Here is a 19,754-nt window from a genome sequence, read left to right as displayed (position 1 = left end):
TATACGCACGCATTGCCAGCATACATGTAAGTTGCTATCTAAACCGCACACATGCTTCTTCATGCACACGTTCAGAATCACTCATATACCTACACTGAAAAGGTTTAGAGGATGAATAGACATTTTCCTTACCATAAATTCCTGTCGATATGCATGGAAAGGCCTGTAATAGAAAAAAAAGCAAAACGTAAGCCAACTCTGAAATTAAATTCATATAAAATCACATAAATTCTGACCCAAACCTAATCAGGAAGAAGAAAACCGCCTTAGAATCAGAAGTTAGTCATTGAATGTATACAGTTCAGAGGAGCAGGCAATGAAATGAGCCCAACTTTACAGTTTTCAGCCTTGAGTTGTTGTTTCTTTCCAGTTCCTGCTAAGCTTGCAATTTGATAACATGCATGAATTTCCTTAAAGTCAACCCCTATGAAATTCTACTCTGTGAATGGTGTTTCAGAGAAATTTGACGTTTAGTGAATGTCGAATGTTTCATTAATAGCCAGTGGGAATAACTGCTAATGCAAGCTTACAGCAATCATCAAATATATATTAAAAAGCCTAAAGACATGGGGCGTTGCTTTTTACTGAGCAGACGTGTTTGTTTTTGTGGATCTCCAGGCTATAGAAACACTTTGGCTTCAAAGAAAAGGATGAAATTAGCATTTCTTCCATTTGGGGTAGACAGAGCGCTTACATTTGGAGCAGTGCTTTGACGCGACGTGACACGCAGACATGACATCCACCTAAATCAGTTTGAGATAACACATATTGCCATATACAATAACAGTGATATCCCCACCTGTAGGCTTCGCCACCTGCTTTTGACACGCACCCAGTGAGAAGGATCCATTTCGATTTACTTCCCCTAGCGAGAGACTTCAAAAGCAACATTTTGCCTGTCGTCTGGTGTTGATCTAATTAATCTGACAGTTAATTAAGGCACAGCCATATTTCAGTATGTCAGGACACATATAGTAGCTGGATGAGAGATGGCCTCTGGGAAAAGTATGTCAGTCTGTAGAAGACATCCAGAAAATGTGCACAATATTTCAATACTCCTGAAAATGATAAATGATCCACTCATGGCCTTTACAATATTCTGGATAATTCTGAAAAGTAAATGGGGCCTTAGATTGGAGCCACTGGGAAATGTTTGGATCTGTTAAGATGATGGAGCTCTGAACTGTCATAATTTCTGAGGAAAATTACAAACTGCAGAACAACCCATTGTGGCAAGTGTTGCCAGTGCAGGTGAACATGATAATCCCAAAGTGTCTTTTTGCCTCGTTTCAGTTGTGGATTTGGCACATGAGTAAAAAGTGAATGAAAGATTTAAATATACATGAATTGGTAAAAACTCAATAGAAAAACACTCAAAAAACATTTGGAAATGTTTAATCAATTTTACTGTACGCAAGATCTACATATGCAAATACATGTGAAATGTAGGTTACTATGTGACCCGTGAGCAAAGATGAACTTAACCTCTTGTCGATTTTTTTTTTTTATTCTACAGAACACAAAATAAGGCATTTTAAAAACAAGATTTAAAAACAAAACAAAAAAACCTTGGGTCATGCTCCAAAAAGTTTTTAAACGGTCTAAATTAATTAAAAGTTCATGAAAACTTTCTGAGAAATACTCACTGATCAAGAACAGGGCGAGAACCCCTGATTTAGGGTCAGTTCTAGAATATGAAATCTGAGACCCTTTATCTCTCGTGTACATTTCTGGTCCCATCACAAGCAAATCTATGTTAACATTACCATATTCTAGTCAAGATGTTACATGATGACATCTCATTTGTTGCTCTGAGATTTTGACATTAGAGAAAATAAATTGTCCAAAGTGTAAAAATGTCCTTAATTACCTGCATTCCAAAAAACTAATAAAAATGTGAATGAAGTGATGTTTATTTAGGTCTCAGTATTCAATGATAAATTATATATAATTTTGTGAACAGGTGCGTGAGTGTTTTTCTACCATGGAACAAAAAAGACCAGCTCCAAAAAGACTCCGATATTTATGGCCATATTTTTTTAAAGATTAAAAACTTACCATACTGTAATAGGTCTGGCTCTGAGGCACTTTGCACCAGATGTATTACTCAAGAGCAGGTTTAGAGCTGCAACAACCATCATTTTTCCATACGACCGCGTTCCACGCACCCCGTAGCACATTCATCATTTTTAGTATATTAATAAACAGTAAAGAGGAGATATTTATTCAAAGCTCTCATTTGTCTCCACAAACCAGCTGAATCTGTGCTTTAGCATAGCATTTATCACAAAAAACAAAGTGTGACCACTGCGTTAATGCAGCATTATGACAAATGCAAATTTCGCTATAATTTCTGTTTGTTTGGATCTAGATTAGAACAGGAGTAACCATTCGACAATAAAGTGAGTGTTAAAAAGGTGTGAATGCCAGTGCGAGCGGCATTTGTTGACGTCGCTCTGACCGGGCCAGACGCTGTTTAATGACACTCTAAAAGCTGCTAATAAGGCTTTGTTTTAAAAATGTTTGAAGTGCTAAAAGTAGGTATTTTCCATATCAAATGAGCTTTTGTGCTGCGATGAGAGCTTTAGCACAAAGCAGACTGTAATTGCAATAAAGCTTCGCTAACAGAACATTAGAGGAAAAACAAATACACAAAACAACGATGATATAATTTCAGGTGACAGCTGTACAAATCAAAGGCAGTTGAGCTTTGCAATGAGGAACAGATGAGACTCCTGCTGAGCTGTGTACCTCTGATTATAAACCATAACTTACTGCAACAATAAAAACATTATACGACCGTACGGCAGATGATGGGGCATTATCCTGCATACGTGCTTCACCTGATACCAGACTGTACTTTCATATTTTCCCTGATGTTTTGGTACTTTCTTTCTGGTTTTTCCCAGAGAGGAGGGGCTTTGTTTGGCTGGTTATTATTTTACAGGGTTGTGTCAAAGCACTGCTTGTCAAGATCAATATTTCAGCTGAGTCTTTCACTAAAGCTTTGACCTTTCCAGGTGTACATCTCGCTTGGGCTCAAATTCCCCATGATGAGCAGCGAAGGAGGGCCATTTTTAGAGCGCTGCTCGGCTCAACACAATGTAAGCACACTCGCCTGAGTCCCTGCGGGGTTCAATAAAGACTTGCTCAAAAAACATACACACAACGGCATGCTAGAACTGTCCAACATGCTGGAATGTCATTCTGGTGATACCAGGGCTACTTCATGTGAAATCAACATGAAAGCAACATTTAAACCATTTACTTTCTAAATTCATTCCTGGTCTTAATTCTTAATTATCTCAATAAAATCAAAACAGATGGATAAAATCCAGTCAGACACTACATTTTTCTCTTTAAATATTTAGTTTCACTCAGAAATATGGCACATTACAAAAGTGACATGTTGGGAAAGTTGCTTTACCTATGTGTACTAATGTTTACATTCACAACATTTTTTTTTGTGTGTGTTGATTTATTAATGTTAATAATAATAATGAAGAAAACCGATAAAATGCTCAAACTTGTATTATTATTGGTGTTATCACAATTATTTTTACAATTAATAAGAAGAAAAAGAATGTTGGTATTATTATCATCATCATCATTAAGAACAATAACAACTACTAAGACTATACTAATAATAGTTTTTGAATGATATCTGTTACCCCTTATATAATATATTTGATTGTAATGTATATAAATGTTGGAATTTATATCAAATATTTAATCTGTATTGGAATTTTTATCCCAAAGGCAAATGTCCTATCAGCAAAATCAATTATAAACAATTTTCAATTAAAAACATTCCAATAATTCCCAGTTTGGCCCTTAGCAACAGATAAAACACATTAGATGATACCCAGCATATTTGTCCTTTCACCCACTGTACTGGCTTAATAGAGCAAAAAGTATCATCAGAAAGTAACAAGGAAGAACATGGATCTATTGGTTTTACAGGGTCACACATTGACTGAATACTCAATAATGATAATATTCTTGGATGTACAATTTCTAAATCCCTTGCAATTATATGTAAAGAGCAGAGAGACAGTCTCGCTATTGAGTTCTGTGAGCAAAAACACACAGTTGGTGTGTGTGACTAATCATTTCTAGCTGGTGGAGGTGATAACTGCTTCACAGTGCAGCAGGATACACAAAAACAGAAGCCCACAACTCACTAGTTGATTTAGTTTGGCACAGTTACGCCACTACAACCATGGCCAGCAACTCTTGTTTATATATATTACACCGGTGCATTTATATCAAACCACTGCCTTAATTAACAAGGCTGACATTATTACACCTTTGCAGTGACTTATGGTCCTGCGGCTGGATTATTATTTCTGATCTGTCAGTTCATTAGGACCGAATCAGGCTTACGGCCCACTTGCTTTTGCCTGCTTATTGTGTTTTGAGTGTATTTGCTTGCAGTAGCATGTTGAAATCGGTCACAAGGGAAACAATTCCTCTGCAACCGCTCTTCTCTAATCAATCATTTCTTCTTGTGTTCTTCAGGTTGTTTATTAAGATTATTATTGTTATTTATAATAGACACCCTTTTTTGCTGGAACTCCCAATAGGTTTAAGAGCAGCTCTTAATTGAACATATTTCTGTGTTTACATGCATCAACAGGCCAAATACAGTTTCTGCATTTCTGTGCTTGTTATGTCATGCTGCAGAGTGCTGTAGTGCCATTTATGTTATATGTTTATGTGGGTGATCAGAGTAGGGATTTTCAAAATTGAGTAGTTGGTGGGATGAATGAATGACAAGTCTATGTATAATCAGACTGCTTTAGGAGGACGCCTGACACAGATCAAACACTCTTCTTAGCCCTATATAAACACTAAGCACAACTTTCAATAGCATGACTGACAACTATTCAACACATAACTCAGCTAAAATAACAATAAACGTTAATTTTATAAAACAGACATCATAGATTCTGCATAAAACAGACACTGCTGACAGTCTAACAGTTACAGCTGCTAAATATATATATATATATATAAAGTAACATTTTACAAAAAGGTCTCATTTGTTAACATTAGTTGACTACATTAACGTGAGCTAGTAATAAACAATCCTTCTATGGCATGCATTAGTCTTAATATTAATTTCAACGTTTACTAATACATTTTCGAAATCAAAAATTGATCAGTATCTGTTTACATTAGTTAATGCCCTGCAGTGTTGTTATCATTATGATAATAATTATGAAATGTTGCTTTGGCAACTAACTAAAATAAATAGTATTACAATTACTAAAGCTGAAATAAAAACACAAAAGAAAATGACAAAAGCAAAGTTGCCAAAACTAACATTAAAATTTAAAATAAAAAAAGCTAATTCAAACTATTAATAAATTCTATAACAGTATATAAATAATACTACGTAGTATATAAAATGTATTGTACATTATTATTTCATATTAGATCATGGAAATAATAGCAACAAATGAGGCCTTGTTGTAAAGTGTTACTAAATCTAGATGAATTTACTAGCTGACTAACTGACAAGTTGGGATGACTAGTCAAACATATCAACCCATTGACCCTACTAAGTCTGAAAGATGCTCTTTCACCCTGCAAAGTTTATCTTTAACCCCACACCAGCATGTCTTGCTTTAATCAGGTGAGCCCAAAGACCTTGATTATCCGGTTCAGATGTGTTTGATTAGAGATGGAACTAAACTGGTACAGATGAACCACTGATACAACCTTCTGAAAGCCTCCAAGAGTCTTTTATTTGCACGCACACCCCCCAGGACATCCTTCTAATTAAGGAATTATCCACTTTTAGAAGGTGGAATCTCAAAGCAGATCTTAAATCCTTTTATTTAAGCATATCCATTAAGGTAACAAAGCCATTTGGAGAGGACGTACCATGACTTGGACTGGGGCACTTGGCATGGCCTAGCTGTGTAGAAACTCTTTCATGTGTGCAAATAGAGGCTCTGATTGCTCATAATCATAATGAGTGTTGAGAGTAACGCATTACAAAAGTAATATTACAGTAGTATATTACTTTTTGCTGTAACGCAGTAGTATAACGCATTACTAATACAATTTGGGTTATATTATTACTCGTTACAATCTCAGTAACGCAAGTTACAACAACATTTTAACTCAAAATTAAGTGGTGAATTTACCAACACCGCAAAACAGCACCAGAGAAAATATTCTGCGGGTAAAATAGTTTGTCTATTTCCTGTTGCTGGAATTAGATGGTTGAGATGACTGCAGAGATGGATTCTACATTTGTGAGATGGACACACTCCTTTTTTTCAGTTAATTGGAGAAAAGGATAAGAAAGCATAGTCAGGTGCAATATGTGCGACACCAAACACTCAACATGGAGAAATAGTTGGTGCTATTAACTGGTGCCACACTAAGCTATCGGAGAGAGAAAAAAAGGTGGCGGACAAGCAACAAAAATTAAGTTTAACTAAAAATAACAAAATCTGTTTTTATTAAATCATAGTCTATATATAAAATGAATGAATATGCGAAATATTTGACTTAAATAGCCTAATTAACAGATTAACAAAACGAAAGGAAAAGACTGAGAGATATGATGCTGAGTTTGGTTCACAGGCTATTTGTGTGGCGCGGCGCTCTACAAAAGTCCACGGAAAGGAAACCGAGATGACAGAAATAAAAGTAAACACATTGCAGTTTCGAATGATCTGTATGACCAAAAATGACGGAGAATTTTGTTGTTGTTTATTTCCGCTGTCTGATCGCCCGGCGCCTCACGCACACACATACAGCATTGCAAACGTTGCAGCCTGTTCATTATCAGAATAACATACAGTCAACCAAACATATATATACACTGGTTAATTTAAATAGTGTGTACTGCGAGTAGTACAATCCGTGCCGTTCAGCCTGAGCTTGGGCCAGACACATTTGCTCATGTGACGAGGATGTTTTTAAGCGCGTTAAGTAAGCCTGGCTTACATAATAGTTTAGCATTCAAATGCATTGCAAATATGGACACATTTAATTGGATTAATGGCGAATGAGAGAGGTAGGCTGCGCAAGAACGGCGTTTGCTTTCAGTTTCACATTGAATTAGGCTTGTTTAGCAACTTTTATTTTTCATTCTTGTTTTCTTCTGAAACCGTTCAAAATAGCCTATATGCTAGGTATCGTGTATATTGTTTGTACATTATAACATTTCGCTTTATTTACCAATGTTATTTGAGGGGAAGTCGTGGCCTAATGGTTAGAGAGTCGGACTCGTAACCTTACCGGCAGGAATTGTAGGTGGGGGGAGTGAATGTACAGCGCTCTCTCCCACCTTCAATACCACGACTGAGGTGCCCTTGAGCAAGGCACCGAACCCCCAACTGCTCCCCGGGCGCCGCAGCATAAATGGCTGCCCACTGCTCCGGGTGTGTGTTCACGGTTTGTGTGTGTTCACTGCTGTGTGTGTGCACTTTGGATGAGTAAATGCAGAGCACTAATTCTGAGTATGGGTCACCATACTTGGCCACATGTCACGTCACGTAATGTGGTTTGTGCTTATCTGTGTTTAACCTAAACTACAACGTAACATTAATGTAGACCTAAATATGATTTTATAATTTTATGCTACCACATTACCCTCCACTGGATGTAGAATGAGCAGCAATAAACTACATTTTGGCATTTAATAATACTTCTGTGGATATTTTGATGAAAGTAACTCAACAGTAGTGTAACGCATTACAATTCAGAGACAGTAATATTGTAATGTAACTAATTACTTTCAAAAGTCAGTAACTAGTAATATATAATGCATTACATTTTGGAAGTAACTTGCCCAACACTGCTCATAATCATAGATTTGTTCTCATGTCCAGCCCGAGCTGAAGCAGTGCATGCAGGTTGCCATGGGAACACAGTGCTAAAAGCACCAGAGACGAGGAGATAATCCACTGGTCACAGTCTTATCCTGTGTGTTTGTTCAAGGAGCTACTGAGAATAAATCACACAAGAGAGAGATGAGCTCTTTCTCACTGACGGTAAGTGCTTCAACACTTCAGCCACATTCATCACAGTCACAAACAATGGCTTTCTATAAAGTGTTTAACAAAAATAAGTCAATACTCTATAAAATATTCATTAACAAGCAGCCATACACTAAATTTAGTTTTACCTGACCTTTACCTTTTCGTTGCCTTGTGATTTATAATAAGTCAATACTCTATAAAATATTAATTAACAAGCAGCCATACACTAAATTTAGTTTTACCCCCCCCCCATACACACAATTTTTGCCTCTGTACCTTACACACATTTCCCCCAAATGTTTCTGAAATACTGATCTGTTAATCTCTCTCTATATATTTTCCCAATTCACTATTCATAACACGTATTATGGTCAATACAGATTTATTTTTATGTGTCTGAGACAATTCTTTAAATATTTCTGCTTTTGACACAAAATTAACTAATTAGCTACAAAAAATATAAGTGGATGAATTATGAATCATAACTAATGCTTTTGTTATTTTGTCTTGCAAAACAACTTCACTTACATAGCTATTGGTGGGCATTTTCAGTGACTTTCTGTCGTATACATCTATACGCCAGTAGGAGAGCAAGGCACAAATCATTCTCTCAACTAATTCATTCAAACACAATAATTCATTCAGGAGGAAAACAAGTGACCATCTTTGTAAGCGAATCATCTTTGAGTGGTAACAGAAATAAAGCTAAAATAAAAATTACATATTAGATGACAGCTTGAACAAAATTTTGAAATTAGAAGTACTAAAATTACTATCACTGAAAAATTGAAATATATATTTTTTGTATAAAATTTACAAAAGCACATAAAACTAAAATTAAAATAAAACAAATTACAAAAAAGCTAATTCAAAATATCAATAAATATAATAAGAGTAATAATAAATCATATTAAAATAACAACTGTTCTGTTCAAAAACAATAATTTAAGTGATCATCTTTATGAGTGAGTCATTGAATCATTCACTCTACCAATTCATTCAAAACACTGATTCAGAGATGTGGACTGGTTGATTTTGCTGTGGCTTTGTTTGTAACTATTTTTTTGACAGAAATAGACTAAGTAATATGACAATGTTTATCTAAAATGTAAATAACCCAATGCTAACTTATTGTTTATTGAACTGCTGTAAAAAACATATCATACTTGCAATATTTTTATGTATGTTATGGTCCATTCTACACTGTAAAAAATGATTGTGATTTTAACAGTAAAAGACTGAAAAAATGCTACAATAAAAACCTGTTAATTGGTTATAAGTAAGTTTCCATACTATATACGGTGAATAACTGCAATTACATTTAATGTAATTTTACAGTAAAATACTGTTAAAATTACGGTTTTTGGCAGTGAAAAAGAAACAGTCATTGTATAATTTACAGAAAAAAAACTGTAAATTGACACTCCCAGAATTCCCTGCATGACACTTCATATTTTATGTTTTTTCATTGAAATTACTTAGTATTATTAATACTATAATATGCTGGTTTATTAACATTACATCATTTAATGAAATACGTTTTTTTATTGTGAATTTAAGTTAAGTCTGTAAAACCTAAAATGTTTCTACCATATTTTTAACGGTGAAGTTCTGGCAACCACAGCTGCCGGTATTTTACCGTAAATGTCACAGTTTTTTTTTTTTTACAGTGTACCATTGCTGATACGGTATAATTTCAATTAATAAACGGTAGAGTTCATATAACCATTTCAATACATAAATAATTTGTATGGCCAGTCTAATCTAATTCAGTATTTCATAACACATGCAGGTCCAGCTAGTGATGCTAATAGACACCGTCATGGTACATGAGAATGACAGACAGACTCAGGGGAGCATCAGAGAAATCCTAGTGAACAAAGGCCAGTAACTGACAGAGCCACTGGTGCAATGAACTTGATTAACACTCTATCACCACTTTTATGGCTGACCAACTGCTGCTCCTTCATGCAGTCTAACAGAAGAGTTCGATATCCTCTCAACAACTGCAAGTGCTTGACTGAAAATGAGGAGTAAACTTTCACAGTTACTTTGATAGCCCCAGTACCACACAAGTCTATGCAATAACCTAAATGAACGAACGAACTAATGAACAAACAAACGAATGAATGAGTTAAAAAAAAGTGGGCAATACCGTGAAAAAACTTTCTAAAACATGCTTTTGGCCTTTCAGGAAATGAAAAACACAAAAAAAGACTGACATAGTATTACTACTTACTCTGCTTAAAATACAACAGGACGAAAATACACTAGCGAAATCTCTCTAGCTTTCCAGAAATGCACAAGAACAAACATCTTGGGTGAGACAAGTGGGCAATACCGTGAAAAAACTTTCTAAAACATGCTTTTGGCCTTTCAGGAAATGAAAAACACACAAAAAAAGACTGACATAGTATTACTACTTACTCTGCTTAAAATACAACAGGACGAAAATACACTAGCGAAATCTCTCTAGCTTTCCAGAAATGCACAAGAACAAACATCTTGGGTGAGACATTTCAACCGAAACAATGCGTGTTGTGGAGGAACAAAGAGACCGAAAGCAGTTCTCGCAAGTGCACCATCACGTCACTTGAATTCTGTCCACTGCCTGATTTTTATAGTTCAAGCTCCAGTGTGTTGTCAGCAGCGGCCCCCTTTAAAAAATGCATCATACTGATTGCTTTGTTTGTGCCGACGGATGAAGGCTGGTCTGCCTGGCTCTGCAGCATGTTTATCAGCAGGGCCCTGGAGACGACACTTCACCCTGACAGGCAGAATAATAGAAGCGATTCTCCTCTATCCGCCGCACAATCTCCCTCTCATTACAAAACGTCCAGATCAATTCCTTTAAAGCCCTGAACTTTACATTGATTAAGATCTTTACTCTGACACATAGCTAATGGTCTTATTAAATGTTTTATTGTATTTATCATGAGAGCTATGACATTATAAATTGAGGATGGCATTCGAATCAGGGGTTTTAAAGGGAACTATTAAAATGGGAATTGAGAAGAAAAGAATGGTGTGAGAAAATTGAGAAATGACTATATGACATGTATCTGCACATACAGCAGCTACTGTAGAGTATAAAAAGGCAGCTTGCACTCAGACACAGCAATACCTCACTCTTATGAGATAAAATATTGTATAATGCAAACTGGCAATGTGAAAATACAATAAATAAATACCAAATCAATATTCAAGTAAGGAAATGTTTTGGGTATCAAGCAGTAGTTTTTACATTTATTTTTTTATTAAGGAATATGATATCAACCTCTGAAATTGTGTTGACCAGCCTATTGAGGACTGATGTCCAGTATCTCTTTGAAGTCTTTTACCAGTTATGCAATTTTCTGGACAGACCAGAGATTAAAACACCACACCATTTCCCTAAAAGAGTTGACATCATACAAGTGTTTTTATTCCACATACCAAAAGGATTATTGGATGAACTTACGGTAATTGTACATTTCAGAAAAAGGAATCTTCATTAAATCTGCAGCCATTTCTTTCAGATGTAACCCAATTTTAAGCATTAAATAAGAATGAAAGGCCTCTTTTCAACCGACATTTTGTCCCATTCCGTCTTTAAATGGACATTTCTTGCATATATTATCATCTAGAGGACAAGAGGCCATCCTTTCTGTGTTCCTTGTCTTGGTTTCTCTCCTGTGCTCTGCTCCCAGTGTAAAACAGCTAATTAAACATTTTTTCCTTTCAAGACATCCTTCAGGAGTTCAAAAGCCACATATCAAAGGACGGTTCAAAGGAAATGCAGAGTCAAAAAAAGCAAAAGGTGCCAAAACGTTCTACATTTTAAGAAAGAAAAAAAAGTGACTGCCGGTTCAGTGCTGTTTCATTAGCATAAGCTGTGAAGGATGTGAATGTCCAACAAATAAAGATGGAATGTTATTTCTTTCTGCACAGACATATTCTAAGTGCTATAAATTCGCTTTTTTAGTCTGTGGGTTTGTCCTAATGATTTTAAATAATGAAACGACTTGAGGAGCGACACTAAGGTGTCTGAACCTCTCCTAACATTTCCTGCCTTCATTTCAAGCTGGTCTATAATTGATTCTTGCGGTGCCCGGCATTTTAAAGGCATACTAATGACTGCAAAAAAACCAAAAAAAACCAGTTGTCCTTGACTAATGGGGGTAGCCATGGAATTAAACGGTGAAATTGGTCTCTCTTCTTTTCCCACCTTTGACTTTGACTGTATTCATATTTTACCAATCTGAGCAGTTGATTAAAACGCGAGGGGAAAAAAAGATTCATATGCCTAATATCCGATGTCTGGTTAATTACACTTACAACAGGAGGGGGCATTTCATTACATCTAATCTGTGGTCACAAAACCAGACTGGAAGCGCATGATATAAATTATAATATACAAGAACAGATGATGTTTGCTCTCGTGGGTTTAAGACGGCAGCGAGGGACCGTGGGAGGTTAGTGGGGCGATGGGAAATCAGGAACAGGACACTGGCATAAAGGTCACTGATATTGTGGCGCTCTAGGAGAAATGGCTGGTCGGCATCTGGGGTGTATTTTTAGATGAACGTCCAGTGCTAAAGGAGGACACAGGATTGCTGTCATTGGGGAGTGTTACTCAGGTGCAGAGTCTAATTGTTCCAGCTCTACAGCACCTCTGTGATGCATTCTGGGAAAGCATGTGAGCAGAGAGTCATTTTGAATTTATGAAACAAAACTAATTAACTTTGTCTTATCTATGTTATTTTGTTCATTATATAATTTATTATTCAACCACCTACTAATCAAACTCATTATGGACCAAACTATGTGTTATTGCTACCTGAACATGTTTATTGATACTGTCTTAGGTTGAGAATCACATGCACTGATTTGGCTGTCGACGACCATTATATATCCAGGAGATGACATTAGCTATTCTGTCTCTGACTTTCCAGCCAAAAACTTCACAGACTCCACTCTTATAATTCCACATCTAATTAACGTATCTGCAGCGGAGAGATTTTAATATCAGATTTTACTCTGACTCCAAACGTTATTGAGGGTATTCATTAGATGGTGTTCTTTGCACTTAATCAGGGTTATAAAGGCCATTTTAATTGATCTTTAAAATCTGGAAAAAGGGATTTGAATTCCGGCTTAGGAGTTGCTGTGAATGGTGAGAGATATGTAGAATATCAGTACTTTGCAAATTAACAATTAACTACGATGCATCTGTATTCACTTTTTTTTCACTTTGAACTACAGACCATGGTAAATTTTTTTTTAATTATAGAATGGATCCAATTTCTTTGAATGCTTATGTTTTTCTTAATACACAAGCACCTACGTTCCACAAGCCTAATGGAAAGGTAATTATGAACATAATTGTTTTAGTGCTATTTTCACTATTACATAAATTTAATGGCAACCAGAATTTGACCATGTAATTCTCATAAAATGTAAAAAGGCATCAAAACACCATGCATTGTTATTATTGGTAACAAATGCAACATATAATGCAATAATTTATTTATTCATTTATAAATAAATGAATGAATACATGCATACATACATAAATGTATATTTTCTGTGCATATATGTATTAAAACTAAACAAACTTAACTAATATTTTATATATTATATACAATCATTAATTCAACTACCCTATCCCCAATCCCTTAATTCAATTATGTAAACCATTTACTCAGCACATTCTATTTAAGTTGCCAGCTGGGATCAGACAAATCACCTTCTATCAATATATTTCAATACACAGAGTATGTTATATCATTTACATGCTGTACTAAGCCTAAAATGGCAGAAACCTAATAATAATGGTAGTGAAAATCACTATCACAGGTGTCTACAGATAAGAACAATCTGGAACTGTGTTGTCCAGTAGCTCTTTCCATCGAGTAAAGGAAAAAAAGGGCACATGCAAGTGCATGGCGTAGTGTATACAATTAACTTCAAAGCAGTATCTTTACCTCTGAACAAACAGGCTTTTTCCAACATGTCAGCCCACCCTGACCAAAAGCGCCTTTGGGAGTGTGGTGTGTTCGAACAGAAGTGCAGCACATATAGTCTGTGGGAAGATCCACATGATGTGGTTGGCTCTCTCCCACTATGTAAGCACATAAATCTGCTTGTGCCCTGGAGGTAGGAACCGGCAGCACTAATTGACTGTAGAAAGATTAGGGGTCAGGGCCCCAGTAATATTAACATTAATAAACTTGATCCCTCAAATGAAAGCAATCAGCCGAGGGGGTAGTAAGGTCCCTTTCTGCAGCACCGTGACCCGGTCAGATTACTCTTAGATCCCCGAAAACAGATGCATGTGTGTAGAAGCATGCCTGTTAGATGCTAAACACAATTGCTGAGTGAAATATTCGTTAACTAAGTGTTTTTAATAAAAGCAACAAGACAAAAAAATGTCTATCATGACAATAATGAACTATTTTTAATTAAAATATACACTACATTGCAAAAGAGAGGTCAGTAAGATTTAAAGAAACAAACTAATCAGCAAGAACACATTAAATTGATCAAAAGTGAAAGTATAATGTTTTAATAATTATAATGTAACAAAAAAAATTCTATTTTAAATAAATGTTATCTGAAAAAATATTTTTTTAACAGTTTCCACAAAAATAAATAAACAAATAAAATAAAAACTAATCAGCAACTGTTTTCAACAATGATAATAATGAGAAATGTTTCTTGAGCAGCAAATTATCACATTAGAATGATTTCGGATGGGTCATGTGACACTGTAGACTGGAGTAATAACTGCTGAAAATTCAGCTTTGACATCACAGCAATAAATTATATTTTAAAATATATGAAAATAGAAAACCGTTATTTTAAATAGTAATAATGTTTCACAATATTATCGATTTTACTGTATTTTTATAGTAAATGCAGCCTTGGTGAGCAAAAAAAAAACTTCTTTCAATAAATAAATAACAAAAAACTAAAATCTTACTTACTGCAAACTTTTGAATTGTAGTGTACAACTTGTGAAGAAATAATGCAAGATACAGTTTTAAGAAAAATAGTCAAAATAATGTAAATGCAGTAGTGAAATAATATTTTTAATTTTGCACTTTTTGTCAACTAAAATGTGATTCAAATGAACGAATAGGGCATGAAAAAACATTGATTTAATTTGATTTTGTACCTACAGTACTTGTGAACCTAAGGTCTTGGGATTTGAATATAATGAAAGGTAGAGTACTGTGACCTCAGCTCAGAGAAGTTGCATCCAATATCTCAATCAGCTGATTTTCAACAAAGCATCACTAGAAAAGATCTTCAGCAAGGACGAAGCAGAAATGAACAGGACACACATTAGCCCACCCTGTGGGTAGCCGTGGGGCACTTCTACAGGGGCACTGCCACTTTGATCCCAAAGCCCCACTGCTGCCAGGCCCAGAAGAGCCAGATTAGGCAGCCGAAACGACACAAAGCGCGCCTGCTCACTTTGTTCGCCCTGGCTCAGTAAAATGACACAGAATGCCATGGCGCCCCAAAAAAGAGAACCTCCTCTGAGGTTTCCACTTCTTTTGAGGCAAACTCAGCATTGTAAAAAAGGGGAGATCAAAGGACAGCGCAAGTCACTGATAACTATAGCATATAATGACCCACTTCGAGAGTGACACTTTTGTTGCTACAGCGCCGGGACCCTTCGCTATTAGTCATGCTGTTGCCTCATTTTCATATGACCTTTCTTAGAATATGTTCCTCTTTTTTTTCTCCAACACATTAATTTCACTAAGACGACTTTAGAGTAATGATGGCAGAAATATGGTCACAATATTCTAAAGAACTTTGAAGTCTTCTCAAGCCAAAGGTTGCTCATTTGGAGTGATTGCTAATTGATTACTCTGAACTTTCCATGCCAAATAAGGCTGTGTCTGTGGACTACTATGAGAGAACACTGAGAAATGTAGTTCACTCGTTTGTCATTCACTGAAACGGAAAGTGGAAATTACTATGTCCGTTCATAAGGAAAGGTACATCTAACCCTGTGATTGAGACCATTCTTAAAGTGGAGACTTCTCCCACAAGTCTCTGAGTCTTGAGTAACAACAACTGCCACAGAAAGATCAAAGCTGTTTTCACAGTCTTTCTCTTCCCCTCTGACAGTATTATTTGGCAAGCTGTGAATGGGAATAAATGTGTGAGAACCATGAACTCTCTACCTCTCTACCTTCCACTCTGCCCCATTCTTCCTTCTTTTACAACACAATCATGACGGGAGGTTTTTCTAAGCAAACTTCTCAATGCTTAAATTAATAATAATAATAATAATAATAATAATAATAATAATAATAATAATAATAATAATAATAGGTCAAAATCATATATCACTGACTGTTAGTCCACAGGAACGTAGTTTGTTTGAGCTTTTGCACTCAAGCCGCCCTCATAAGCCTCACTTGTTGTGTGTGGAGTATCTGTTTTCAGTGTGAATTGTGAGAATTAAATGCCTTGTAGCAATATGTGTGCGGCGTGGGAGAGGCGCGCGCCATGGAGAGACAGGTATTCCATAACCGCTCAGAAACTGGTGCTCTGCTGCCAAAACAAATTTTGCTTCAGATGACTTTTGCCTGGAGGACAGATTAAGCTTTTGTCAACATCTGTGAAATATCCATGAGTATTAAATATCCATGAGTGAAGACGAATAAAAACAGTAGCTTCAGGAAGCGTGAACCCTGCCAGAATCTTACGACAAAGCTGACTGTCTTATAGTTGGTTATCAAGCCTATTCCCCTCTGAGAAACATAATTATATACCTTCCTTCCTCCAATGCATTTTAAATCACCTTGCATGGCCAATCCATGATTGGCTAGGGCTCCCAGAGTATAGCCTTGTTGCACTTCCAGAGAGGCAGGGAAGTGCCCTGAGCAGTCTCGGAGGACACGGTTTATCTGGGTCTGGACACAGGTGCGTCTCCAAATGAGAAACACTGAAGAGGGAATAAGCTCCCGGACGAGACCCCAAAACGCAGAAGCAGGGGAATGTGATTCAAGGTCGACCATGGTAAGCAGCAGCTCGGCACCGCTGATTGATTGGGTATGCAAGAAGCATCTGGCACACAGGAAACAGGAAGGTGACTGGGGGAATCACCAGGTGGTTCCGATGAATTATAGCCACTTTGCCCAGCGCCTTCCCTGTCTCCCAGCCTACATACGTACTGTTACAGAGTGGCATTGTCAAGCCGTTGATACCTTGTGGATAACAAGAGATTTGCGTGAGAAGGCTAAATGCGCATGTGGCACTTATGACAAAATTTCTGACAAACATCTTTTGTTTTTCATTCATTGCAACACAGAGACCCTAGGATCGGATGTCTTTAAAATGTCATACTAAAAAAAAAAAACATTAGAACCTTTATATAGATGATCGTCATGAATATTGATGATGCATAAATTAACATCCAAATTTAGCCATTCAATTTTCAATTACAGCTCGGACATACCTAGTGTGAAACTTCAGTGATTTAATTACATTTCACAAAATTGAACGTGATGGATTGTGTCAAGTCAAGGCCGATAATAATCTCACATTTACAAAACTATAGAAAGCCAAAGCGACTGGGTCATAAGCACTTGGAAAAGTCTACAAGGAAAAAAAAAAACATCAGGGAAATCTAATCAGACCACCATCTGAGAGTTGCACAGTTCGGGGCCATTTTAAGACAATAAGAGGGGACTTTCGGCCAGGCACCCACACGCTTCCCACTGAGTCCCTAATCAGCTCTGCTCTGCTGGAGCGAGACCTCAGAGAGCACAGCATACGGAGAGGGACAGGAAAAGCATCACCCCTATCGCTTTGTATATCTCATGCCTCACTTGTCCATAATCAGTTATGTATAATGATGGTTTGCAAAACACATCAAAATAGGAAACTGTGTAAGACAGAGTGGGTTAACTAAAATAAAACAATAATATAGAAAGCAAACACTGAAGACTGTTACCAGCAGTCGTGAAGGTTGTAATTCATATTGGACTAAATATAGAAATATATTACTAAAGCATTCTGTTCAATGGATGTTCCTTCTACCACGGGCACTTTTGGCCCACAGGGAGGAATAGTTCACCCAAACAATGAAAAAGTCTGTCATCATTTACTCATGTCTCATGTAATTTCAAACATGCATGAGTTTCTTTTCACTGTGGAACGTAAAAGAAGATATTTTGAAGAACTGAAAGTCAGTTCATGAAGAAAGTAAGTCAGTTTTGGCATAAAATAACCATTTTAACTGTCCCTTTAATAAACCCTGTCAAAACACAAGTTTCATACTGATTTGGTCTAAAAAAAAACAAAAAACAAAGCAAAACTTTTTTTTCTTGCTAAGCACGCATTTCATGTATCCTAAATAACATATTTATACTCTTTTAAAGGGGTCATATGATGTTGCTAAAAAAGCCATTAGATTCAGTTCGATTTGGTGAACTGGTTCGACCGGTTCACTAAGAAGATCCGGTTAAATAGAACGATTCAGTCACGATTCGGACATCACTAGACGAGACAAAACCAATAAAGCCCATTACAAACGAGGCATTTGTTGCATCCAGTGAGGACATAATTACTGATTATAATGACTTATACTGTCTTTTTACGCGTTGCGTTGCATCGCGCCGTGTAAACCTAAAACCATGTCTGCATTTGTGATCAGAGAAACAAACAAGCCTGCTCTACAGTTTTTATCTTCAAGTAACTTTAGTCGCTGTGGACTTTTCCTTCATCAGTAGAACTAGAAGTAAAACTTCCAGCTGACTCCTCACAAACTCATCAAAAGACCTCTGGTGTCTACCGCATCAGGACTCTTCTTCAGCAATCGAAAACCAATGCAAGTAACCGCTTAAAATTATTTAGATGAGTGTTTAAGTTTCAGCCCCTTTTTAAGGTGATTTTTGGATTCTTTGATGATTTTCAAAGGTTGTGGTTAAGTGATGTGAAATACTGCCATTCTTTTTCTATTCTCTCTCTTTTCCTTACTTTGTTTCATTCTGTGTCTATAGAAGCGTTTTGCTTAGTTATATGTTAGATATAGTTTAATTTATTAAATCCCTTATATTCACAACGGATTGTCTCTGTTTGTTGCTCACAATTCGAAGTCAACGAATGTGTGAACCCTTGCTACATTTTGCTAAATTACTTCTAGCACTGCACAAAGAAGGACAGTTTATTCTTCCTTGGCCAGGAAAATAATAGTTCCTTGAATTGATAAATGATTATATTGTCTGCTCGGTGGACGGACAGATCAAATAATTGTAATATTGATTCTGCTACAGTTAATTCGAAGATATAATCTAAATATTTATTATTACGACTAATCATAACCAGTTATGATTAGTCGTAAATATTTCCCTTTTTAGAGCTATAAAAACCCTACATCAAAGAGAAAGTAAAAATTTAAATCGCATCATATGACCCCTTTAATAATTTAAAAAAATTACATCTTCATTGAACATTGTGCACAATAAATGATTCTGCTGACAAGTGATCTTGATGTTTCTTTATCTCTCATATTTCATATGAAGATTGCTCTAAATAAACAAACAATCAAACAAACACCCATATCTGTGCAGTTACATATTATTTACTTAAAAATTACTTACAATTACTTAAAAATCTTATTATTTTGTTTGTTTGGGGTAACAAAACTCTGCTCTAATATTAAGAAAATAAATAAATAAATACGCATATAAATAAATAAATACACACACACATATATATATATATATATATATATATAAT

General features: G+C 36.0%; 1 protein-coding gene across 1 annotated transcript in view; it reads right to left on the bottom strand.

Moving 5' to 3' along the window:
* Positions 1-19,754, bottom strand: part of LOC107585524 (O-acetyl-ADP-ribose deacetylase MACROD2-like) — a 570,464-nt gene that overhangs the window by 119,291 nt on the left and 431,419 nt on the right. The window contains exon 8 of the mRNA XM_016272570.1: positions 133-163. Within this exon, the coding sequence (XP_016128056.1) occupies positions 133-163 (31 nt within the window). The remainder of the gene's footprint in view (positions 1-132; positions 164-19,754) is intronic.

This window comes from Sinocyclocheilus grahami, unplaced genomic scaffold, assembly GCF_001515645.1.
Source record: "Sinocyclocheilus grahami isolate Dianchi unplaced genomic scaffold, SAMN03320097.WGS_v1.1 scaffold71.1, whole genome shotgun sequence".
Taxonomy (NCBI): domain Eukaryota; kingdom Metazoa; phylum Chordata; class Actinopteri; order Cypriniformes; family Cyprinidae; genus Sinocyclocheilus; species Sinocyclocheilus grahami.
The sequence above is the reverse complement of the archived record's forward strand: the minus strand, read 5'-3'. Positions and strand labels throughout refer to the sequence as shown.